Below are 26,990 nucleotides of genomic sequence, written 5' to 3'. Positions count from 1 at the left end.
CTGCGGTATGGGACATGCTGGAGAGGCCCCGACAACAGAGCGGCCAGTAATATACAGTAAGAATACCCTGCCGGACGTCTTCCGACATTGGAGCTGTACAGGCTTCAATCAGAATGTCTTCAGACGTCAGACAGTGGATTGGAAAGGGTTAAAGGGAATCTGAAATCTGAAAGTGCTTTGTCCATCGTTGATTGCATCTTTTACGTAGACGTAAAAATGACGGCGGCACAAAACAAGGATGCGCTGGTGATAAACAATGTACTCACTGAGAGGAGGGTTGAAGGAAGGATCCAAGAAGGTCAAACTGCTGATAATTACCAATGCGATGTATTACGTAACGTTTTGAGAAGTCGTATGGACAACGAGGTTGGGGCTTATATGATTCTCATCTCCGAGTTCTTTGTCACAAACCTCATACTTGCAAATTAAAGCAAAATCATTTTCTGGGTAGATATCCTTAAAGCCAAGTCCCCAGTGTCCTTGTGGTCTCCTTGTTGTAATCTCATACTAATTATTTATCAGATAAACTCTTGGAGCCGACTGGGAGGCCTTAGATAACCACTTCCCATAGTGTCCTTGCTATGTCATGCCATTCAGCAGCCTCATATATATGTGTGCCTATTCCGAAGGGCAAGAGCGGCCATGTTTACTTGAGACAAATAGGACTTAAAGAAAGATCAGGTATGAAAGAGTTAAGAGACTATTAGAGGGGTTTTCTGGGACTACACTATTGATGGCCTATCCTCAGGAGTTGTAGTGTCCACAGACAGCATTCTATTTGGTTTCGTGACCATTTGATCCCTTGTCCAATACAAAAGATGCTAGGTGACAATATTCCCCGACTCACATCACAACCGTTCTGTGCAGATAGTCATGAAAACTTTCCCAAAGGAAGTAAATTCCCCTTGGATCGGAGACTGCATAGGGCTTTCACCTTGATAATTGGGAAAGACAGTATACCCAACATGGCTCCAAGCAGTCCACCACAGATAAAGTCATTGATCACATGAGCTTCTGGCAAACAAGTGTTTGAATGGGGCGCGAAGACCAAAGAAAACTAAATTACTTGGTCCATTCAGGACCAAAATCGGGACTAGGCTACGGTGATATTTTCCAATTCCATAGGGTCAAAGCACTTTAAAGGTCTGAAAAGTATTTGTAAATCTGTCATGGTGTTTGTAGTCTTGAAGCAAAGTCTGAACCCTCTCGAAAGCCTTAAGGAGAGCTTCAGTTGTTCCCGCAAGGATTGCTGCTACACTCCTTGTAACAAGCTCTGGAGAATTTGCATGCCTTAACAAGAGACTTGGGAGGTCTTCAAGAGGACCGAATATCAGGGCAAGAGTTGTAGTCTTTAGCCGGAGAGTAGGTGATGTTTCCCGGTAAAGGTTATGAATCCCGTCTTTCTCCAACTGTCTAATAGAATCTCTTATTTGCTATCCATAAACCTGTTGTATGCCAAAGGTGATTACAATGTTTGCGCAGCTATCATAGACCTGCCAACTCTACAGTTGAATGCGGGAAATTTCCCCTTTTCCCAATGGCCTCCTGTAGATTCCAGAGAGTTAGGGTCTTTATACATAGGCCGATAAATCGTTGGGTGTAAATGCACGCCCCAAGCGGACGATGTACAAGAATTTGATCGCTTCTCATTCAGCGTTCAGTTCCTGTAGGCAGACAATTGAACGACGACCGGCCCGTGTAAACAGGCAGTCATTCGCTTATGTGAATGAAGACAGGCGGGCCGGAATGATCCCTGGTCAATTCTGCTTCCATTCACTGAGCGATGCTCGTTCCTATATAAAAGCACAAGAGTGATTATTGCTGGGACTACCTGTTGGGCAGTCGACCCTCGTAAAAGGCCCCTTAGAACGTATGGTGTATCTCATGGTGTTGGCCAAAGTCATTCTCATGCTACAAGCTGCTGAGCGGTGCCACCTCACACTTAATATCCTAGCGGAGTATCTTTCTGCAATATTCTACCTGGTCAAATAATGATCTTCGAAAATTAGATCCTTTTTTCTGGTATCTTCAGTCCCAACAAGTCCCTAAAATGTTTCCTTGTAGAGATGTCATGATGCCAGGGGCCCTTTCATGTAAAGCAACATACATTTATGTTTTCTGGTCTTTACAACAGCGATAGTGATTAGCCCGGCGACATCATCGTCCATCATGGTCGCTTTGTGCGGACTGTAAGATAATGGTTTACCTTATCGGAGTGTATACAGAGTAAGGTGCCCACACACATCGCAGGGCCTTCCATCATCCTGCTGCTGCTCACTATGGCTATATTCACATGGGCCAACCTTCATGAGCGAGTTTTGTCTGATAACGATTTGGAGGGAATTTGCGCCCGGTAATAACCCATTGATTTCAATGTCTGTTCACCTAAGCGATTGCATGTTTTATTTTTCTCACAAGGAGTCGCCCATTATTTGCTATGGAATCTTTTTTTTAAAATTGTATTGCATTTACAAGCTGTGAGATTTGCATGGTATTGCAATGCGATTTTCTCATCTACCCATACATGCGAGGGCAAATTATATTTTTTCCCATTGAAAATACATGCATTTACACACGATCTATCTGTCTCATATCTATTTATCTATCTATCTCATATCTATCTATCTATCTCGTGTTTATCTATCGATCTATCAATCGATCTATCTATCGATCTATCTATCTATCTATCAATCGATCTATCTATCTATCTATCTATCTATCAATCGATCTATCTATCTATCAATCTATCTATCTATCTATCGATCTATCTATCTCATATCTATCTATCTATCTCATATCTATCTATCTATCTCATATCTATCTATCTATCTATCTCATATCTATCTATCTATCTCGTATCTATCTATCTATCTATCTCATATCTATCTATCTATCTATCTATCCATCTCATATCTATCTATCTATCTCGTATCTATCTATCTATCTCTCTCATATATATTTATCTATCTCATATCTATCTCATATCTATCTATCTATCTATCTATCTATCTATCTCATATCTATCTATCTATCTATCTATCTCTCATATCTATCTATCTATCATCCATCTATCACATATCTATTTATCTCATATCTATCTCATGAATCTCTCATAACTATCTGACTTATATCTATCATATCTATCAATCATCCATCTTTCACATATCTATCTATTTCATATCTATCTCCTATATGTTCTATCTATCTCATATGTCTCTCATATCTATCTAATATCTACCTCATATATCTCTCATATCTATCTATCTAGCCGACTCAAGGTTGGCTCAGCCTTCCGAGGTGGGTAAGGGTGTAATAAATAAATTACCTGAAAGCGCTGTGGAAAAGGTTGCGCTATATATCTATCAATCAATCTATCTAATATCTATCTCATATATCTCTCATATTTATCTATCAATCCATCTATCTCATATCTATCTGTATCTATCTGTATCTATCTCTATCTATCTATCAATCTCATATCTATCTATCTTTTATCTATCTATCTCATATCCATCTATCTCATATCCATCTATCTCATATCTATCTATCTCATATCTATCTGTATCTATCTCTATCTATCTATCTATCTCATATCTATCTATCTTTTATCTATCTATCTATCTCATATCTCTCTATCTATCTCATATCTATCTATCTATCTCATATCTAATATCTATCTCTTATCTATCTAGCTATCTATCTCATATCTATCTATCTATCTATCTCTATCTATCTATCCCATATCTATCTATCTATCTATCTATCTATCTATCTATCTATCTATCTATCTATCTATCTATCTATCCCATATCTATCTATCTATCTATCCCATATCTATCTATCTCTCATATCTATCTATCTCTATCTATCTATCTCCTATCTATCTATCTTTTATCTATCTATCTATCTATCTCATATCTCTCTATCTCTCTATCTCATATCTATCTATCTATCTATCTCATATCTAATATCTATCTCTTATCTATCTATCTATCTCATATCTATCTATCTGACCCATTTTTTAACATGAAGCCAACTAAAGTTACAGCTGACAACAAAGGCCGCTCTGAATTAATTGGTGTATGGTTTTATCTTCATACATTGCTTTTATCTATCCATTATTAGATAGGCAGTGCTTCAGATAAGGCCATCATTTAGGAGGGTACAATCACCCTGTGGACGGGTTCCAACTCCCACCTGTCCTGGATACATCAATGAAACTTCCCATGTTTTGCCCTCTGAAGTTTTTCTGAAACGTTGCAGAGCGCGGCTGAACTTTGAGACTTGTGCGTTTATTTAGCGCTTATAATTAACCCACAACGAGCTGCTATCGATCTGCTGTGAATGTGACAGGGCTTCAGGCTAATAAATACACAGGGATAAATACCGCTGTTCTCTATCGATCGGACAAAGTGTGCAGATAACCTTTACCTCACTTAGAAACAAAGAATTCAACATCAACGCGGCCATCGAAGGCCGGCAATCGTGGCCAATCCATAATGGCAATGAGTAGACAGGAGACGGGGGAGCCCAGCGCACAGGAGGTGGTCAGTGCTGGGGTCAGATAATGGTCCCGCTCGGCAGTGCTGACACCAGGTGTCTCCGATTTTGTTATGGCGGAAATTACCCCTATGGGTTAGCCTATTTAACATTTAGGACCTGTTGTTTAAAGGGGTTGTCCCGCGAAAGCAAGTGGGGGTAAGCACTTCTGTATGGCCATATTAATGCACTTTATAATGTACATCGTGCATTAAATATGAGCCATACAGAAGTTATTCACTTACCTGTTCCGTTGCTAGCGTCCTCGTCTCCATGGTGCCGTCTAATTTCAGCGTCTAATCGCCCGATTAGACGCGCTTGCGCAGTCCGGTCTTCTCCCTTCTGAATGGGGCCGCTCATGCCGGAGAGCTGCTCCTCGTAGCTCCGCACCGTCACGTGTGCCGATTCCAGCCAATCAGGAGGCTGGAATCGGCAATGGAACGCACAGAGCCCACGGTGCACTATGGGAGAAGACCTGCGGTCCACCGTGGGTGAAGATCCCGGCGGCCATCTTAGCAAGGTAAGTAAGAAGTCGCCGCAGTGCGGGGATTCGGGTAAGTACTATCCGTTTTTTTTTTTAAACCCCTGCATCGGGTTTGTCTCGCGCCGAACGAGGGGGGCTATTGAAAAAAAAAAAAAACCCGTTTCGGCGCAGGACAACCCCTTTAAGTTTAGAAAAACATGGCTAGACTCTTTCCATAATTCCCATTCACTTCTACGGGAGTTGCAGAAATAGCGTAAAACAGCCCGTCCAGCTAGTACTGTAATTACGGACCACCGTATTCATCCGGGCTGTAGGTAGACCTTCCGTTAAAGGCGGATCATGCACCTATAAGACTTTTATGGCTTATTCTGTGGATATGCTATAAAATTTCAGACAGGGATACCCTTTTAAGATCTCTAAAGACAGGCATCCCAAAAATCAGCTGTTTTGAGGGGGAAACTGTTCCTGGCCATACATTTCCCCTATAACTATGATTACAGATTATCCTATTCCATACAGTTGCAAAAACATTATTATATGCCAACATATACCAGTCTGACAGAAGTCAATAGGACACTTTTCTCCTCCCTTGAATGAATGGGATACAGTTGACATCTATGCCAAGGGCTTTTCAGATGCAATGTGAATGGGCGGTCCTATCAGTGTTTGACAGCTGCCTGTACATGTACAGTCATAGGAAGATAGCTGTCAGTCACTGATAGGACCGCCCATCAGACTGTTCAGTTCAGAATGAGCAGAGAGACATGTCAGGTGTTGCCTGGGATTGAGATGCAATACCAGGTACATCTGCTATACAGTGTATGGCATGGTGCTTGGTATGGACTGAAGTGACAACGGTGCTCAGCCAAGCACCACTGTCACTTCAATTAGCTGATCGATGGCAGACCATGCTGATCAGCTATTGATGACCTGTCCTGAGGCTGCATCATGAATAGTGTACTCCTGGAAAACCCCTTTAACCCCATTGAGATGCTGTGACATGACCTGTAGAGGGCTCTGCACACAAGGCATCCCAGAAATGTTTAATTGAAACACACTTGCAGGGAGAAATGGTCCAAAATGTCTCAACGATCTGCAAATTATATTTGCAGCTACAGGAAACGCTTGTTGGAGGTAATTGCTGCTAAAGGGAGATTTACAGGTTGATAAAATCAAGGCTTTGCTTCAGTTTTTAATTGTTACTTCCGCACAGGGCGAGTACAGGGTGCAGGAGGCGGGGAGGAGTTGGATTGTGCCAGAGTTTGTAAGAAGATATTTGCTCAAAAGAGGCACTAGGTTTTATTTGTGGGGGAGGTCTTATACTTACCTAGCAGGCTCGGTCCAGGTCCAGCTCGCTGCTTTCTATAGCTCGGGCGCGGTTCTCACAGTCCTCGAACGCACATACAACATCACTTCCTGGTTACAGGATTCATAAATCCTGCCTCCAGGAAGCGATGGCTGTGATTGGTTCTTCGACCTCTGCTCAGCCAATCAATGCAGCGCTGGATGAGACAATCACAGCCATCGCATTGGTTTATTGAGCGCTGCATTGATTGGCTGAGCAGTAGTCGAAGAACCAATCAACAGCCATCATGTTGTGGAGGTGGAATTTATGAATCTGCTCATCGCGGCTCAGCCGTTCATAAATCCCACCTCCACAAAGCGTCGGATGTGATTGATTCTTCATACATGCTCAGCCAATCACAGCCATTGCTTTGTGGAGGCGTGATTTATGAACTGACAAAGCGGTGACTCAGCCGATTCATAAATCCTGCCTCCTCAAAGCGATGGCTGTGATTGGATCTTCGAGTGCTGTTCAGCCAATGACAACCACCACTTTGTGGATTTACCATATGAAATAGCTGAGTGGCGGTGAGCAATGCGCGTGACTCAGCCGATTCGTGAATCCCGCCTCCTCGAAGCGTTGGCTGTGATTTACTGAGCGATGGCTGTCATTGGATCTTTGCGTGCTACTTAGCCAATCACAGCCATCGCTTCGGGGATTTACTGTATGAAGTAGCTGAGCGACGGTGAGCGATGGCCACGGCTCAGCCAATTCGTAAATCCTGCCGTAAAGAGTTGGCTGTAATTAGTTCTTCATGTGTGCTCAGCCAATCACAGCCATTGCTTTGTGGAGGTGGGATTTATGAACTAATAAAGTGGCTACTCAGCTTTATGAACAAGTGATCTTGTGTGGGCGGCTGAGGACTGTGCTTCAGGTCTGGAGAGCATCGGGAGGGACCTTGACCAAGCCCGATAGGAAATGTATTTCTTTTTTTTTAATTCAATCTAACTAGGGCTTATTTTTAGGGTAGGGTTTATATTTCAAGCCTCTCTGAAAACCCTGAAAAATCAGGCTAAGGCTTATTTACATGGTCGGTCTTATTTCCAGGGAAACACAGTATTACTGAGTGTGGTCCAAAGGGTGAGACCTACTGAGCAAGAGCCACAGAGGGGGCACTATTACTGAGGGCCAGAGAGGAGCACTTTTACTAAGTGGGGGCCACAGAGGGGGCATTACTACTATGGAGGGTCAAGGCAGAATGGGAAGAGTGTGCAGAGATCAGTCATGACTGGAATAGTCTTCATGATGGTATAAACCTGTCATGAAATAGTACAGAAAACCTTACGGGAGACGTCATTAGAGGAGATGTTATCTGTGATCACTGGAGGTAACTACACTGTAATCACTATCACTGTGTAGAGCTGGTATCTAACTATTACATGGCAACTGCAATATTTAGAGGTATACTAGGGCTGAGCCGTGCTATAAGTGTTGTCTAACATAACATATATATAATGTTTCTCTCTTGGGGGTTGGAATCAATTCAGAGTTTCACTAAGGGGCACCCTAAGTTCTATGTATATCCCTGATTGCAAGTGTACACTAGAAGTCATGGTCATACAAATGACACATAGAAGGAGACGTGACCACCAAAAATCCAAATGGGATTTAGTACTAGTTAATGTTATAATACACTTTTACAGCAAGAAAGAAATTATGCTTGGGAGAGGTGAATGGGCAACAATGAAGACCAACAACAAGACGGTCTGGAGACCGTGAAATTATGAGTACGGCTTTAAGAAGTTAGAAGATCCAAATGGAATATGGGGCACTCTGAAGGAACCTTATTAATACATTTGCCAAAAGTGAAAACCCTCAATGATACTAAACAAGCTGCAGGATGACAGATTACAGTTGTGCGTTCAACATTTCTCTATCCGGCTCAGGATGGAATCTGGAGGCACGACTAATGTCACCGTATACAAAACTGTCCCAACTGGGACATCGGTTATCAGTACTAAAAGATGGGGGAATCGAACATACATAAAACAGCTCTGACTAATTATACGTGGGCCACGGATGAGCAGAAGTCTTCCCGGCCACGTACTATACCGGCTAATACTATGTTACTGCCTATAATACGCCTTCAAATGAATAAGGATTGTGAACTTTAATGCACTTCATTCATTATCTTACTGCGTTGAATGAACCTATACTGGCCACTTTAGTAGAGACCCCATCTAGTATCGCGATCGACCTCCATTGACCTTCGGAACCGCAGAAATTTGTCTTGGCGTAGAGTCCACCAGGTGATGAAATCGGCAGGAAGCCTCTTGTACTTTGGCATAGCAGATGTGTTCTGCCCAGCTGACAGCAGGCGGACATCGATTCATGCTGATTGTACCAATGTCGGACCTCCCATCGGCCTGAATCTGGATTCATCTCATCAGCAGATGTTTCTCCGCTGCTCAGTGATCTAATATTTATGCTGTTTTGCCCTCTGGAGTCTCGTCTTTCCGTTTCTCTTAGCGCTGGAACTACCACTGTAGCCCATGCGTGCCAAGTAAGGAGGAGTTGTGCATTCTGTCACATGACCAGATTTGAATTGCAAATTGGCGTCTGCGAGGACGATCGGCGGTAATAAACGGGCACTGAAAGACATGTATTTACGATTTTTCCTTCACACTCGCGGATATGAATTTACACTGAGCGAGAACGACTAGTGACTACTGAGCGACTTGTCACTCAGCCGAGGGGGGTCTGCGTACGCAGGCCGGCACTCGCTCACAATCACTCATTTGAGCGATTATTCCAGAGACCAGCGGACCGTGTAAATGTACCCTAAGGGCCCCTTTAGATGGAATGATTGTCGTTAAAAAATCATTCAAATGAGCGAAAGTGAATGATAAGGCTGGGTTCCGACAGGACGGAAATCTTGTGGCTTGGCAGCACCGAAAAGCCATGAGGTTTCCTCGGGAGAGCCACAGCTTCAAAAACGCATTTCGCCATGGGTCTGGGAGCGGCATTCCATTGCGGCTTTTTCTCCCCATAGTGAGCAGACACGGCCACCAGACACTTACATGTCCCCCACACATCCAGCAGACACTTACATGTCCCCCACACAGCCAGCAGACACTTACATGTCCCCCACACAGCCAGCAGACACTTACATGTCCCCCACACAGCCAGCAGACACTTACATGTCCCCCACACAGCCAGCAGACACTTACATGTCCCCCACACAGCCAGCAGACACTTACATGTCCCCCACACAGCCAGCAGACACTTACATGTCCCCCACACATCCAGCAGACACTTACATGTCCCCCACACAGCCAGCAGACACTTACATGTCCCTCACACAACCAGCAGACACTTAGATGTCCCCCACACAGCCAGCAGACATTTACATGTCCCCCCATAGCCAGCAGACACTTACATGTCCCCCACACAGCCAGCAGACACTTACATGTCCCCCACACAGCCAGCAGACACTTACATGTCCCCCACGCAGCCAGCAGACACTTACATGTCCCCCACACGGCCAGCAGACACTTACATGTCCCCCACACAGCCAGCAGACACTTGCATGTCCCCCACATAGCCAGCAGACACTTACATGTCCCCCACACAGCCAGCAGACACTTACATGTCCCTCACACAACCAGCAGACACTTAGATGTCCCCCACACAGCCAGCAGACATTTACATGTCCCCCCATAGCCAGCAGACACTTACATGTCCCCCACACTGCCAGCAGACACTTACATGTCCCCCACATAGCCAGCAGACACTTACATGTCCCCCACACAGCCAGCAGACACTTACATGTCCCCCACACATCCAGCAGACACTTACATGTCCCCCACACGGCCAGCAGACACTTACATGTCCCCCACACAGCCAGCAGACACTTACATGTCCCCCACACATCCAGCAGACGCTTACATGTCCCCCACACGGCCAGCAGACACTTACATGTCCCCCACACGGCCAGCAGACACTTACATGCCCCCCACACAGCCAGCAGACACTTACATGTCCCCCACACGGCCAGCAGACACTTACATGTCCCCCACACAGCCAGCAGACACTTACATGTCCCCCACACATCCAGCAGACGCTTACATGTCCCCCACACGGCCAGCAGACACTTACATGTCCCCCACACGGCCAGCAGACACTTACATGCCCCCCACACGGCCAGCAGACACTTACATGTCCCCCACACGGCCAGCAGACACTTACATGTCCCCCACACAGCCAGCAGACACTTACATGTCCCCCACACATCCAGCAGACACTTACATGTCCCCCACATGGCCAGCAGACACTTACATGTCCCCCACACGGCCAGCAGACACTTACATGCCCCCCACACAGCCAGCAGACACTTACATGTCCCCCACACAGCCAGCAGACACTTACATGTCCCCCACACGGCCAGCAGACACTTACATGTCCCCCACACAGCCAGCAGACACTTACATGTCCCCCACACAATCAGCAGAGACACTTACATGTCCCCCATAGCCAGCAGACACTTACATGTCCCCCATAGCCAGCAGACACTTACATGTCCCCCACAAGGCCAGCAGACACTTACATGTCCGCCACACGGCCAGCAGACACTTACATGTTCCCCACACGGCCAGCAGACACTTACATGTCCCCCACACAGCCAGCAGACACTTACATGTCCCCCACGCAGCCAGCAGACACTTACATGTCCCCCACACAGTCAGCACACTTACATGTCCCCCACACAGCCAGCAGACACTTACATGTCCCCCCACATGGCCAGCAGAGATTTACATGTCCTCCACACGGCCAGCAGACATTTACATGTCCCCCACACGGCCAGCAGACACTTACATGTCCCCCACACAGCCAGCAGACACTTACATGTCCCCCACACAGCCAGCAGACACTTACATGTCCCCCACACAGCCAGCAGACACTTACATGTCCCTCACACAGCCAGCAGACACTTACATGTCCCTCACACAACCAGCAGACACTTAGATGTCCCCCACACAGCCAGCAGACACTTACATGTCCCCCACATGGCCAGCAGACACTTACATGTCCCCCACACAGCCAGCAGACACTTACATGTCCCCCACACAGCCAGCAGACACTTACATGTCCCCCACACAGCCAGCAGACACTTACATGTCCCCCATGGAGGGTCTATTCTCTTGTAAATTGGCCCAGTTTAGCATAATTAGATTTAACAGCCATTGTTTGTGGATTCCAGCAATACACAACAATTATGCAAATGACCCCACAAGGCTGAGAAGAAAGACCCTGATAGTGACTCCAGCAGACTTGTCCAAACACGCTTATATTGCGTCTCCTCACTTGGAGGTGGGACACTGGCCACTTTCACACCCCATTAATCCCCAGGTTGGCAGCATAAAGCAATGATCCACAAGCCCTGATTAGTCTAACTAGTCTGTCCACAATGGCTACAACAGGGGCCGGTGTCTAATGAGCCATCTCAGGCCGGGCGCGCATTTTACCGCTGCGTTTCGCCGTGTACGGCAGTGATTTTGGACTCCGTACAACAGCAGATCTCACACACTTCGTCACACACAGTGTTCCTGGTTTAATATTTTCCTTTCATTTCCCGCTATGTCGTTTGGCGTTGTTGCGTACAGCATTTTATATGCACCCATATTGAACAATAGGGCTCTATTGCACTTAATACGTGGCAAGGCTTCGACAGACACGAAACAAAAACAACAAAAAAAATTTCTTGTGCATAAAAAATTATAAAAAAAAAAATTAAATACATCTTTGGTATCATTACATCGGTAACAACTAGAGATGAGCGAGCATGCTCGTCCGAGTATTAGTATACACGAAAGTACTCGTTACTCGAGCGAGCACCACGAGGTGCTTGAGTACATTTCAGAGGGAAAGAGAGAAACATCCCCTATGCCGAGCATGGGTCACCTTGAAAAACGCTCGTTACTCGAAACGAGCTCGAGGATTACAAAAAGCTTGGCTCAAGTAACGAGCACCCGAGCATTTTGGTGCTCGCTCATCTCTAGTAACGACCTGTTTATTTCGCGTGGCAAAAAGCTGTATGTACCCCAAAATAGTACCAATAAAAACTACAGCTTGTCTCGCAAAAAAAAAAAAAAAGCCCTCACAGAGCTCCGTCCACAAAAAAAAATTCCAAAAGAGGGGGTTTTTAGCATACAAAAGTTAAAAAAAAAAACAAAAACAACTTTTTGCAATTGTCGTAGAAGTACTGGCCCGCAGAAACACATGATCATGTTAAAGAGAAGAAAAAAACGGCGTCATTATTGCTGTTGGTACAAAAAAAAACTACAGTTCATCACGCAAAAAGCAAGCCCTCGTACGGCCGCATCAAATGGGGGGAAAAAACGGTGGCGTCCATGGGCGGGCCACATCTGGGTCACATAATCCAGCGGTAAATGAGCAGAAATCGCTCTTTCTTTTTTTCTCCAATGAATCTGTCAAAAAAGGAGGGAATGCTTTCTATTCATTTCCGTCCGTTTTCCGTTTTTAATAGATTTAAACATCTCTTCTTTATAATTCCCCCTCCTCTGCCGCGCTCTAACAAATGCGCACACGTGTATTTCTGTCCCCCATTGACCAAAAAAATGGTTAGCAACCGTTCCGTTTTGTCTATGTATTTAAAACTGGACATAAAAGCAGCGCAGTCTTATTGTCGCCTTATCCACTCTCAGCAACTCGCTGCCGATCGGTCTTCCCCTTACTGAGGGCCCTTTTACACAATACATTCAGATTCCCCCAAACCAGAAGGATTGCCGTACAGTATAAATCCCCCGACTGGACGCTGAGCGAGTATTCTGTCGCTCCTCGTTTGATGTTCAGTTTCTGCTGAATAACGGATCGGCGTGCGTGAAGGAAGGCGGGTTTGTGGGACCGATCCCCATCCCTCTCCGCCTCCATTCACTGAGCAGCGCTCGTTCCTCTGTAAAAGCACAGGATTCTTACTGGGACGGCCCGTCGGGCATCTGCGTCCGATAGGTCACCTCCAATAAGGCCTCCTGCACACGAACGGGTCGGATTGCGCATGAGGGAGCCCCCAGCAGAATCCAACCGCGTGCCGGCCGGTGACCCTGCATACCCGTCTTTTGTCGTCTTCATCTGTACTGCAGATGGACCCAGTGGCTCGCCATCGGACATGTGCAGTCTTGTCTTTTTTTCCCCAAAATCTTATTTCCTGCACTGTCGCTAGGCAGTGACCTGTCTGCAATGGACGGCTTCCATGGACACCGCACAAGAACAGAGCATGCTGCGATTTTTCCTCTGCTCATGGAAATCGCAATTCATTTCCGCGAGTGTGCAACAAGAATCGATATACCGTAGCATGCTCTGAACGGTATTTTTGTTCAAGTCATTACAACGATGCCTCCACCCTGTGCCAGTCACTACACCGATGCCTCTACCCTGTGCCAGTCACTACACTGATCCCTTCATCCTGTGCCAGTCACTACACTGATGCCTCCACCCTGTGCCAGTCACTACACTAAAGCCTCCACCCTGTGCCAGGCACTACATTGATGCGTCCAACCTGTGCCAGTCACTACACTGATCCCTCCATCCTGTGCCAGTCACTACACTGACGCCTCCACCCTGTGCCAGTCACTACACTAAAGCCTCCACCCTGCGCCAGTCACTACATTGATGCGTCCACCCTGTGCCACGCACTACACTAATGCCTCCACCCTTTGCCAGTCACTACACCAATGCCTCCACTCTGTGCCAGTCGCTACACTGATGCCTCCATCCTGTGCCAGTCACTATACTAAAGCCTCCACCCTGTGCCATTCACTACACTGATGCCTTTACCCTCTGCCAGTCACTACACTGATGGCTCCACCCTGTGCAATTCACTATACTGATGGCTCCACCCTGTGCCAGTCACTACGCCAATGCCTCTACCCTGTGCCAGTCACTACACTACTGCCTCCAGCCTGTGCCAGTCACTACACTGATGCCTTTACCCTGTGCCAGTCACTACACTGATGGCTCCACCCTGTGCAATTCACTATACTGATGGCTCCACCCTGTGACAATCACTACGCCAATGCCTTTACCCTGTGCCAGTCACTACACTACTGCCTCCAGCCTGTGCCAGTCAGTACAAATGCCTGTCAAATACAAAATACAATTTAAAGTCATTACTGTCATCCATAAGGCCTCCACAATGCTGTGCCACCCTGTATCTCCTCCCTCGTCTCCGTCTACTGCCCTACCCACGCTCCAAGCGTTGCTCCTGGCCTTAAAAACTAAATTCCTCTCTAATCTGAACTTCCAACTCATTTCTCCAAGATTTTTTAGACTATAATGAGGTCCGTTTAATTTCCTGTTGTACGAGACTTTGCCAGAATTTACAGGACGAAATAACACTTCTGAACGGAACCTTCAATGCTGACGTGAGCGAAGCCGTATTTACAAAACGTTCTATATGTTCAGGATATAGTATCCTGTCTGTATGTATGTATATAGTATCCTGTGTGTGTGTGTATATATATAGTATCCTGTCTGTATGTATATAGTATCCTGTGTGTGTGTGTATATATATAGTATCCTGTGTGTGTATATATGTATATAGTATCCTGTGTGTATATATGTATATAGTATCATGTGTGTATATATAGTATCCTGTGTGTATATATGTATATAGTATCCTGTGTGTATATATGTATATAGTATCCTGTCTGTATATATATATATATAGTATTCTGTGTGTATGTATGTATATAGTATCCTGTGTGTATATATGTATATAGTATCCTGTGTGTATGTATGTATATAGTATTCTGTGTGTATGTATGTATATAGTATCCTGTGTGTATGTATGTATATAGTATTCTGTGTGTATGTATGTATATAGTATCCTGTGTGTATGTATGTATACAGTATTCTGTGTGTATGTATGTATATAGTATCCTGTGTGTGTGTGTATATATGTATATAGTATCCCATGTGTGTATATGTATTTTTATATAGTATCCCGTGTGTGTGTGTGTGTGTGTGTGTGTGTGTATATATATATATATATATATATATATATATATATATATATATATATATGTATAGTATCCTGTGTGTGTATATATAGTATCCTGTGTGTATATATGTATATAGTATCCTGTGTGTGTATATATAGTATCCTGTGTGTATATATGTATATAGTATCCTGTGTGTGTATATATAGTATCCTGTGTGTATATATAGTATCCTGTGTGTATATATGTATATAGTATCCTGTGTGTGTATATGTATATAGTATCCTGTGTGTGTATATATAGTATCCTGTGTGTATATATGTATATAGTATCCTGTGTGTGTATATATAGTATCCTGTGTGTATATATATAGTATCCTGTGTGTATATATAGTATTCTGTGTGTATATATGTATATAGTATCCTGTGTGTATATATAGTATCCTGTGTGTATATATGTATATAGTATCCTGTGTGTGTATATATAGTATCCTGTGTGTGTGTGTGTGTGTGTGTATATATATATATATATATATATATATATATAGTATCCTGTGTGTATATGTGTATATAGTATCCTGTGTGTATATATGTATATAGTATCCTGTGTGTATATATGTATATAGTATCCTGTGTGTGTGTATGTATGTATATAGTATCCTGTGTGTGTATATATGTATATAGTATCATGTGTGTATATATAGTATCCTGTGTGTATATATGTATATAGTATCCTGTGTGTGTGTATATATATATATATATATATATATATATATATATACACTACCGTTCAAAAGTTTGGGGTCACATTGAAATGTCCTTATTTTTGAAGGAAAAGCACTGTACTTTTCAATGAAGATAACTTTAAACTAGTCCTAACTTTAAACAAATGCACTCTATACATTGCTAATGTGGTAAATGACTATTCTAGCTGCAAATGCCTGTTTTTTTGTGCAAAATCTACAAAGGTGAATAGAGGCCCATTTCCAGCAACTATCACTCCAGTGTTCTAATGGTACAATGTGTTTGCTCATTGGCTCAGAAGGCTAATTGATGATTAGAAAACCCTTGTGCAATCATGTTCACACATCTGAAAACAGTCTAGCTTGTTACAGAAGCTACAAAACTGACCTTCCTGTGAGCAGATTGAGTTTCTGGAGCATCACATTTGTGGGGTCAATTAAACGCTCAAAATGGCCAGAAAAAGAGAACTTTCATCTGAAACTCGACAGTCTATTCTTGTTCTTAGAAATGAAGGCTATTCTATGCGAGAAATTGCTAAGAAATTGAAGATTTCCTACAACGGTGTGTACTACTCCCTTCAGAGGACAGCACAAACAGGCTCTAACCAGAGTAGAAAAAGAAGTGGGAGGCCGCGTTGCACAACTAAGCAAGAAGATAAGCACATTAGAGTCTCTAGTTTGAGAAACAGACGCCTCACAGGTACCCAACTGGCATCTTCATTAAATAGTACCCGCAAAACACCAGTGTCAACATCTACAGTGAAGAGGCGGCTGCGGGATTTTGGGCTTCAGGGCAGAGTGGCAAAGAAAAAGCCATATCTGAGACTGGCCAATAAAAGAAAAAGATTAAGATGGGCAAAAGAACACAGACATTGGACAGAGGAAGACTGGAAAAAAGTGTTGTGGACGGATGAATCCAAGTTTGAGGTGTTTGGATCACAAAGAAGAACGTTTGTGAGACGCAGAACAAATGAAAAGATGCTGGAAGAATGCCTGACGCCATCTGTTAAGCATGGTGGAGGTAATGTGATGGTCTGGGGTTGCTTTGGTGCTGGTAAGGTGGGAGATTTGTACAGGGTAAAAGGGATTCTGAATAAGGAAGGCTATCACTCCATTTTGCAACGCCATGCCATACCCTGTGGACAGCGCTTGATTGGAACCAATTTCATCCTACAACAGGACAATGACCCTAAACACACCTCCAAATTGTGCAAGAACTATTTACAGCAGAAGCAGGCAGCTGGTATTCTATCGGTAATGGAGTGGCCAGCGCAGTCACCAGATCTGAACCCCATTGAGCTGTTGTGGGAGCAGCTTGACCGTATGGTACGCCAGAAGTGCCCATCCAACCAATCCAACTTGTGGGAGATGCTTCTAGAAGCGTGGGGTGCAATTTCACAAGCTTACCTCAACAAATTAACAGCTAGAATGTCAAAGGTGCTGTAATTGCTGCAAAAGGAGGATTCTTTGACGAAAGCAAAGTTTGATGTAAAAACAATGTTATTTCAAATACAAATCATTATTTCTAACCTTGTCAATGTCTTGACTCTATTTTCTATTCATTTCACAACGCATGGTGGTGAATAAGTGTGACTTTTCATAGAAAACACAAAATTGTTTGGGTGACCCCAAACTTTTGAACGGTAGTGTATATATATAGTATCCTGTGTGTATATGTGTACATAGTATCCTGTGTGTATATGTGTATATAGTATCCTGTGTGCATATGTGTATATAGTATCCTCTGTGTGTGTGTATTATATATATATATATATAGTATCCTGTGTGTATATATGTATATAGTATCCTGTGTATGTATGTATATAGTATCCTGTGTGTATATATGTATATAGTATCCTGTGTATGTATGTATATAGTATCCTGTGTGTATATATGTATATAGTATCATGTGTGTGTATATATAGTATCCTGTGTGTATATATAGTATCCTGTGTGTATATATAGTATCCTGTGTGTATATATGTATATAGTATCCTGTGTGTGTGTATATATGTATATAGTATCCTGTGTGTATATGTGTATATAGTATCCTGTGTGTATATGTGTATATAGTATCCTCTGTGTGTGTATTATATATATAGTATCCTGTGTGTATATATGTATATAGTATCCTATGTGTGTATATATGTATATAGTATCCTGTGTGTGTATATATATATATATAGTATCCTGTGTGTGTGTATATATATATATAGTATCCTGTGTGTGTGTGTATATATATAGTATCCTGTGTGTATATATGTATATAGTATCCTGTGTGTATATATGTATATAGTATCCTGTGTGTGTGTATATATATATATAGTATCCTGTGTGTATATGTGTACATAGTATCCTATGTGTATATAGTATCCTGTGTGTATATATGTATATAGTATCATGTGTGTATATATATATAGTATCCTGTGTGTATATGTGTATATAGTATCCTGTGTGTGTGTATATATATAGTATCCTGTGTGTATATGTGTATATAGTATCCTGTGTGTGTATATATATATATAGTATCCTGTGTGTATATGTGTATATAGTATCCTGTGTGTGTGTATATATATATATATATATATATATATATATATATATAGTATTCTGTGTGTATGTATATAGTATCCTGTGTGTGTATATATGTATATAGTATCCTGTGTGTGTATATATAGTATCCTGTGTGTATATATGTATATAGTATCATGTGTGTGTATATATAGTATCCTGTGTGTATATGTGTATATAGTATCATGTGTGTGTATATAGTATCCTGTGTATATGTATATATTATCCTGTGTGTATATATGTATATAGTATCTTGTGTGTATATATGTATATAGTATCCTGTGTGTGTGTATATATATATATATATATATATATATATATATATAGTATCCTGTGTGTATATGTGTACATAGTATCCTGTGTGTATATGTGTATATAGTATCCTGTGTGTATATATGTATATAGTATCCTGTGTGTATATGTGTATATAGTATCCTGTGTGTGTATATGTGTGTATAGTATCCTGTGTGTATATATATATATAGTATCCTGTGTGTATATGTGTATATAGTATCCTGTGTGTATATATATATATATATATATATATTATTCTGTGTGTATGTATATAGTATCCTGTGTATATATATATATATATATATATATATATATATATATATATATATTATTCTGTGAGTATGTATATAGTATCCTGTGTATATATATATATATATATATATATATATATATATATATAATTCTGTGTGTATGTATATAGTATCCTGTGTGTATATATGTATATAGTATACTGTGTGTGTATATATGTATATAGTATCCTGTGTGTATGTATGTATATAGTATCCTGTGTGTATATATGTATATAGTATCCTGTGTGTATATGTGTATATAGTATCCTGTGTGTGTATATGTGTGTATAGTATCCTGTGTGTATATATATATATAGTATCCTGTGTGTATATGTGTATATAGTATCCTGTGTGTATATATATATATATATATATATATATTATTCTGTGAGTATGTATATAGTATCCTGTGTATATATATATATATATATATTATTCTGTGTGTATGTATATAGTATCCTGTGTGTATATATGTATATAGTATACTGTGTGTGTATATATGTATATAGTATCCTGTGTGTATGTATGTATGTAGTATCCTGTGTGTATATGTGTATATAGTATTCTGTGTGTGTATATATGTATATAGTATACTGTGTGTATATGTGTATATAGTATCCTGTGTGTATAGTATCCTGTGTGTGTGTATATATATATATATATATATATATATATATATATATATATATATATATATATATATATAGTATTCTGTGTGTGTATATATGTATATAGTATACTGTGTGTACCTCTCTGTAGTCTTGCAAGCAGGCCCTCGCCCTTATTGCTTAAGATGCGTCTTGGTTTATTACTTTATGTTCCCACCCATTTTCTCCACTTTGTAAAGCTGCGGGATATGTTGGCGCTATATAAATAAACATGCTTATTCTGATTCCTACTATTATTGTTGTTTTGATTATTTTATACTGCTTGCAGTTACCGATAATGGCAACAGGTGGCGCTGTTTGAACTGTCCGATTCTAATGACTTATTTACAGATTACTTTCCATTCCAAGTATATAAAGTGCTGAAGTGTTCTCTGGGCGATCCAGGAACATCCTTACAGACGAGCTGATGGGGCTGTTTACAATGTAAAGCTCTTAAATCAATGGCCGCTCCGCGAGGAGTAGAGGGCAACACGTGACTGGACTCTCAGCTCTCGTTAGTAGACCCCTAAATTATCAGCCAGAGCGGGGGCTCGTTCACAGGACCGTATCTGTAAAATACTGCGGGCGTCCCCAGCGTTGTACCGGTCTGTGTGAATCGGTCGCACTGCGTATGACCACGTATCTCATGGGGGCAGTTATGTGAGGTATGACGCCATGGATGGTATTGCATACGCTGCCTATACAAATATATAGGGCTCCCACTGCGTGATACGCAGACACATAGTGCATGCTGCCATCGACACGCACTGATAATGTCAGCAGATCAATGAACGTCTATTTACCTTCATCGACTCCCTTCACCCCGTGTCGTGCATCGCGGCGGCCATACGGACCGGGGGTGTGAATGAGCCTAAACTGCCCAAATACGCGCCAATTTACCTATTATGGTCCCATCTTGATCCCTTTTTATTAGAAGGGCCCCCCTGAGGATTTTCCCAGTGATTCTCTGTAATCTGTGGGAAGAGGGGAATCAGGCAGCAAGTGTTTAACCCCTTGCTGCCTGATTCCCCACCAGTGTGTTTTGGTGATAAAGGACCCGGCACTTTTTAGGGATTTTACACGTGTGCTGTTTTGTTTTTTTTTCTTGGGCCGCCAAATTTTTATTTTTTTTTTTGCTGCTGTTTTTTGTGACATATGCAGCTATTTTTTAATAACGTTTTTCCCCATTTTTTGGTTTATAATGGGTAATGTGTACAATGTATATATTTTTTAATTTATAGTTCTTCTATAAATAGTCCTTCAAAATCAGCATATTTATGTTTTAAAAAAGTACAGGATTGGGTTCGCCATTTTGATGTATAATTTATATAGTTTCCAATATTTTACTCTGTAATTTTTTTTCACTTATTTTTGTAACAATTTTTTGAACATCTGCGCCCCTCAAAGCGTCATATAAGACCTCTGGGGGCCATTTAGGCTGTAACAGTGGCATCCAGAGGACTGCAGTTACAGGGGAAGCAGCGCCGTAGTGTGACCGTAATCACCGGCCGCCCGGTGGGGGCTGCTAATAGTCAGCAGTTCTGCCTGTTTTTCCCGCAGCCTTTAGTTGTGAATTCCGTCTCCTGGATGATAGAAATCCCCCCCAACAATCCCACAAGACGCCGTAATCACCAGCAGGAAGCTCCTCCGCTGCGCAGCTTAATCTCGCGGTTTTGTAGTAAAGCCGTGCGGATTCTAACGGACGCGGAATTCCGGCCCCATAGAGATAACATTGTGAGGCCGAAATATCCGTGTGACTAATTCCGTTCCTTAAGTCTATATCGCCTTTTTACTATTGGCCGGCATTAAGGGCTCTCTCACACAAGCGTGTTCGTGTTTACACGCGTATTTTCATGCGCACATTTGTATGTAAAAAAAACCCTGCAGTGTGCTTTGTTTTAGCAGGAAGGATCTCTGTAAAAATGCGCAATGAACTGAGCAATTTCACAGGGAAATTGGTAACACCAAGACTAATTTGTCTGCACCCTTCGAAATCCTGGCGCGGGCGCGTTCTGGGCTGATGTGAACAGTCCCCGGCAACACAGATAGTACAGTCATAAGCGTCGATACGAGCGCAAAAAATCACGCTATCGTGAGCGTTTCTGCTCATGTGCTCGTGTGAGACTGCTCTGAGGGCGGTTTTCAGACAAGCGTATGCGCAAATATGATCGCCTCAGTGCGGGGATTTTGATACTGAATTGTTGCAATTTTCAAATCCGCATCAAAATTAGACTTTCATCCAGATATTTTAGCATGGCAGAATATTCTGCAGCGCTCTGTGTGAACGTGCCCTAATAGCTCCGTTAGGGCGGCTTCAGACAAGAATTTTTGCCACAAGAGTTACCCTTGCAATACGCAGAGAACAGAACCCGCTGACTTCAATGGTTTGTTCTCACTGATCTTTTCTTTGCACATATTCGACGCAAACAAATATTCTCCCGCATATTTGCACACCAAAGGCTCTATTGAAGTCAATGTGGATGCGCAAATGTGCACGCAATACGCAAGCACGCGTGTGAAAAACAGCGCCATTCTGTGGGTAAAAGAATACATTTGGGGCTCATTAAGGCGTTTGTCTGCTGCCTGCTAAAAATGCCAACATGCTCACCAGAACCTTCATGGTACAAATACGTTCAGCTTAGTCACGTGCCATTGTGCATAAGCTTCTGTGAAGGAGCCATTAGCGTAAAAAAAATACAGCGCATGCGAATGTTACACGTGTGCGCACTGCGGACTGTATTACACTTGTCAGCAGGAGACAGTGAAAGCCAAAATTGTGACATCAGTCGGGCTTCTGGTATTTTTTTATGTAAAAAACATTGATTGGTGCATTCATGGAAAAATAAAAACCACATGCAACAAAAATACACGCAACAAGCACGTGAGCGAGCCGTGAAATCAGTCAGTATTGTGTGGACCGGAACTGCATACGCACGTGTGAATAAGACCTTAGGCTGCTCTCACACATGCGCTCAGAAAGCGCCGTGAGAAACCGTGACATTTTATCACGATTTCAGGCAACGTTTTCAGACAAGTTACAGCATGTGACAGTGCGATGGGTGATGAGGGGCGGTAAAAAACTCAAAAACGCCCAAAATGAGAGCAGACAGTGCTTGAAAATTGTGGAGTCAAAGACGCCGTGTTTGAGTGCTGGTCTGCGAGGCCCCAATTAAAATCAATGGTGGCGTTGTACCGCGGTTAAAAAGCGCCCCGTGTGAGGGCGGCCTCGGGGTTTAGTATTTTAGTAAAATGGGTTCTCTAAACCAGACTGGCCCTTTAAGATGATCATACATTACCATTAATAATCTCGATGATACTTTATAAAGTATTGGCTCTTTCTGTTGGAAATATAATACATTAACGCTAATGTATCCAACTACTATATGTATCTATTACATATCTGTATATCTCATATCTATATTATATCTATTTGTTCTATTTATCTATATATCGCCTATCTATATCATATCTATCTGTTGTATCTATCTATATCATATCTATCTAATATTTATCTATCCATCTCATATCTATCTATTTATCTATCTATCTATCTATTTATCTATCTATCTATCTATCTATCTCATATCTATCTATCTATCTATCTCATATCTATCTATCTCACATCTATCTATTATATATCTAATATGAGCCTTTGTCACCTTGCAGACCAGGGATATTATGTATCACTATGTGTATTTTCATCATATTCTAAATAAAGTTCCGCAGACAGATATAATTTGGGATCAGCGCAGGTGAAGCTTCCCATTGTCAGCATGTGATATGAAAGTACTCTTCTACATGATTGTTTTACGCGGGTGGAATATTTCGCAGTGGAATCTACAGTTCTGCGGACAATTCTGCATTAGAGCCCATGAAGCTAACGTACGGATTTGGATGCGGAATTGAAAACGACAGAATTCTACTGACAATTCTGCATCGAAGCCCGCAGGTTGGGCAGGTTGGCCGTCATTTAGCCGTGAACAGTACGAAATAAACTCTGCAGCTTCCTGCGTTAATACCGTCGTACGAGTGACAGCACCCTAAAAGTACTAGAGCGGCGACTCCTTTATTGGCTAGCCAGTAAAGTAATATTGGGAGCCCACACGTGGGCGCACGCCTCGAGGCTCGGCGCTTACAAACATCATTTTTTTTAAATATATCGCTCTTATAATCCTTTTGTCTTTTTTGTTTTTTTCTTTAGTTGCACCTTTTATGGGATAATAAAGGCTACATAATAATTCTATATTTGTGTATTTGGCTTTTTGTCTGCGAGTTTCTGTTTTTGTCTTTAATTACACAAGAGTATTTAACATCCAAGGATTTTTTCTTGCTCGGAGGGCTTCTTCACGACCGAATTTGCGCATGTTTTGCGGGCGTAAAATATACGCGTGCGAACCCCAGAGAATAGCAGCCATGATTCCGCTGATTTATCGCTCCACCCGCTATTCTTGCTGTACACTGTCCATCCACATGAAATGTTTACGACAATGGGGCAGCCAGGGATCTGATATTACATCATTTACACGGGCGAGGAGACGGATTTCAGTTGGATCCTTGTACAAACTTTCACACAGAAGTGTAGGACGCCTGGCCGGCCCTGCTGTGATTTATACCTCTAGATCGCTGCTGGGAACCGCATACACATTCAGGGAAAGTATGGGTTAAATACAACATTAAGGCTTCCACAGGCGAACGTAAGCGCAAATATGCTTGCCGCAATGGAGTGTATTTGCACGTGAACAAGGGTGGTCAGCAGGGTCACACCGTAGACTTCTATGGCAGCTTTTTGCGTAACACACAGAAAGATAGTGCAGGCCCTGTCGTTTCTCGCGTGCGAGAGACACGCTTATGAGAACAAACCCATCGAAATCAATGGGTTCATTTTGCAGGCAAAAGTTTTACGTGCGCAAAAGCCTATGCAAATGTGTTTGGCTGTTTAAGAGCTTACAAAAAGACAATACTGCGCACATTGCATCTAGAAACCGAACTCTATGCTCTCAATTCCACTTCATTATGTCATCTTCCCACAAATTCATCTGTGATCATATACTGTATGTATATAATAATTCAGCGGATACTAAATATGTTATTGGTGACAAGTAGATAATAACCTCCTAGGGTAAAGGTCAGTGTAGATGAAATATAGAACAACACACAGGAATTCATCCCTTTGCTAAATACAAGAGAGAACATTTGTTGTAACCAGAACCACCAGAGTACAAAGGAAAAACAATTTCATTCTAGAAGTATGTAATGTAATTGTTCCTGGACAGTAACTGGCTCACTGACCAAAATTTACTGATCCCCCATAGTGGCAAACAAGAACTGCTAGTTTTGCTCTTGTGTAAAATAAGGATTATTTAGGAATTATCCCAACAATGAATAATTTGTTTTATGTATCTCTCCCCCTTAGTATCATTGGGAGAGAGATAGATAGATAGATAGATAGATAGATAGATAGATAGATAGATAGATAGATAGATAGATAGATAGATAGATAGATAGATAGATAGATAGATAGATAGATAGATAGATAGATAGATAGATAGATATGAGATAGATAGATAGATAGATAGATAGATAGATAGATAGATAGATAGATAGATAGATAGGAGATAGATAGGAGATAGATAGGAGATAGATAGGAGATAGATAGGAGATAGATAGATAGAGATAGATAGATAGAGATAGATATGAGATAGATAGATAGAGATAGATATGAGATAGATAGATAGAGATAGATAGATAGAGATAGCTAGAAAGATAGATATGGGGATATGGGATAGATATGAGATAGATAGATAGATAGATAGATAGATAGATAGATAGATAGATAGATAGATAGATAGATAGATAGATAGATAGATAGATAGATAGATAGATAGATAGATAGGAGATAGATAGGAGATAGATATGAGATAGATAGATAGATAGATAGATAGATAGATAGATAGATAGATATGAGATAGATAGATAGATAGATAGATAGATAGATAGATAGATAGATAGATAGATAGATAGATATGAGATAGATATTAGATAGATATGAGATAGATAGATAATAGATAGATAAAAAATAAATGTAGATAGATATATGATATAGATATAACAAGATGTATGTATACACTTAGATATGAGAGATAGGTATGATATAGATATGATGAAAAAAAATATATATATATTTAGATATATATGAGATCAAAATACAGTAAGTGTAGATATATGAGATTATATATATATGAGATTAGATGGATCAAAATAAGTGTAGATATGAGAGAGATGATAGATATATACTTAGATAAAAATAATTGTAGATAGATATATGATATAGATATGATGAAATAGATATGAGAATATGAGCCAGATAGATCAAAATAAGTGTAGATATATGAGAGAAATAGATACGATAAAAAATGTATATATAAATACGGTAGACAGATAGTAAATGTAGATAGATAATTCCTAATATTGAACATTCAGACATATGGATATGGATTTCTCAGACATAATGTATAGGCTCTTACCTATGTTGGGGTGTCTGGGGGGTCCCCCTCTATTCTGCAGGTTGTGCAGCATGGAGCCATCGAATGGAGAAGTAGTCCAGGCGGCGCCCATGTCCTGGGTGACATAAGCCGGGTAGGGGCTGGAGTAGGTGGGCCCGAGCCCCCGGCCGTACTGCTCCCTTCCATTGGTGGTAATGGCCAGGGGGCTGCTGTAGGACATCTCTCTGGAAGAGGCTGCACTGATAGGGGGGCTGGAGGAGAAGGCGAAGCGGGGTGACACCGGCTGGTGAGGGGTGCTGGGGTTGTAGGCTGAGCTCTCTGCACTCGCCTGTGCCCACATGTTGTGCCCAGTTACCGGACTGCCCTGCTGAGTGTGACCACTGGACTGGAGGTAAGGGAGGCTGGGGATCATGGAGGACACCCGGGTGGTCGGAACATAGACTGGAGAGGTAGCAGCAGAACTGTGCATGAAGCCCCCAGCCCCTTCATACGATGGGGGTCCATGGTTAGCAGCCATTGAAATACTTGGATACATCCTTAAAGATAGTTCAAAATTCCTAAAGATGTTCTTCAAGATAGATGAGCCTGGATCTCCCTGATCCCTTCTCTCCAGATCTC

General features: G+C 41.9%; 1 protein-coding gene and 1 pseudogene across 2 annotated transcripts in view; both read right to left on the bottom strand.

The window, feature by feature from the left end:
* The window catches only part of GATA4 (GATA binding protein 4), a 39,375-nt gene extending 12,468 nt beyond the window's left edge, over positions 1-26,907 (bottom strand). Inside the window, exons 1-2 of one of the 2 annotated variants that reach the window (XM_066589153.1) lie at positions 26,394-26,907; positions 24,309-24,311 (exon numbers count right to left, since the gene is read on the bottom strand). In XM_066589153.1, coding sequence (XP_066445250.1) covers positions 24,309-24,311; positions 26,394-26,907 — 517 coding nt within the window. The remainder of the gene's footprint in view (positions 1-24,308; positions 24,312-26,393) is intronic. The other variant, XM_066589154.1, reaches the window with a different exon arrangement.
* On the bottom strand, positions 849-2,171 carry LOC136616067 (mitochondrial nicotinamide adenine dinucleotide transporter SLC25A51-like; annotated as a pseudogene).
* Positions 26,908-26,990: the final 83 nt, after the last annotated feature.

This window comes from Eleutherodactylus coqui, chromosome 1 (genome assembly GCF_035609145.1).
Source record: "Eleutherodactylus coqui strain aEleCoq1 chromosome 1, aEleCoq1.hap1, whole genome shotgun sequence".
NCBI lineage: Eukaryota > Metazoa > Chordata > Amphibia > Anura > Eleutherodactylidae > Eleutherodactylus > Eleutherodactylus coqui.
Note: the sequence above shows the minus strand (reverse complement) of the source record. Positions and strands in the feature narration are given on the sequence as shown.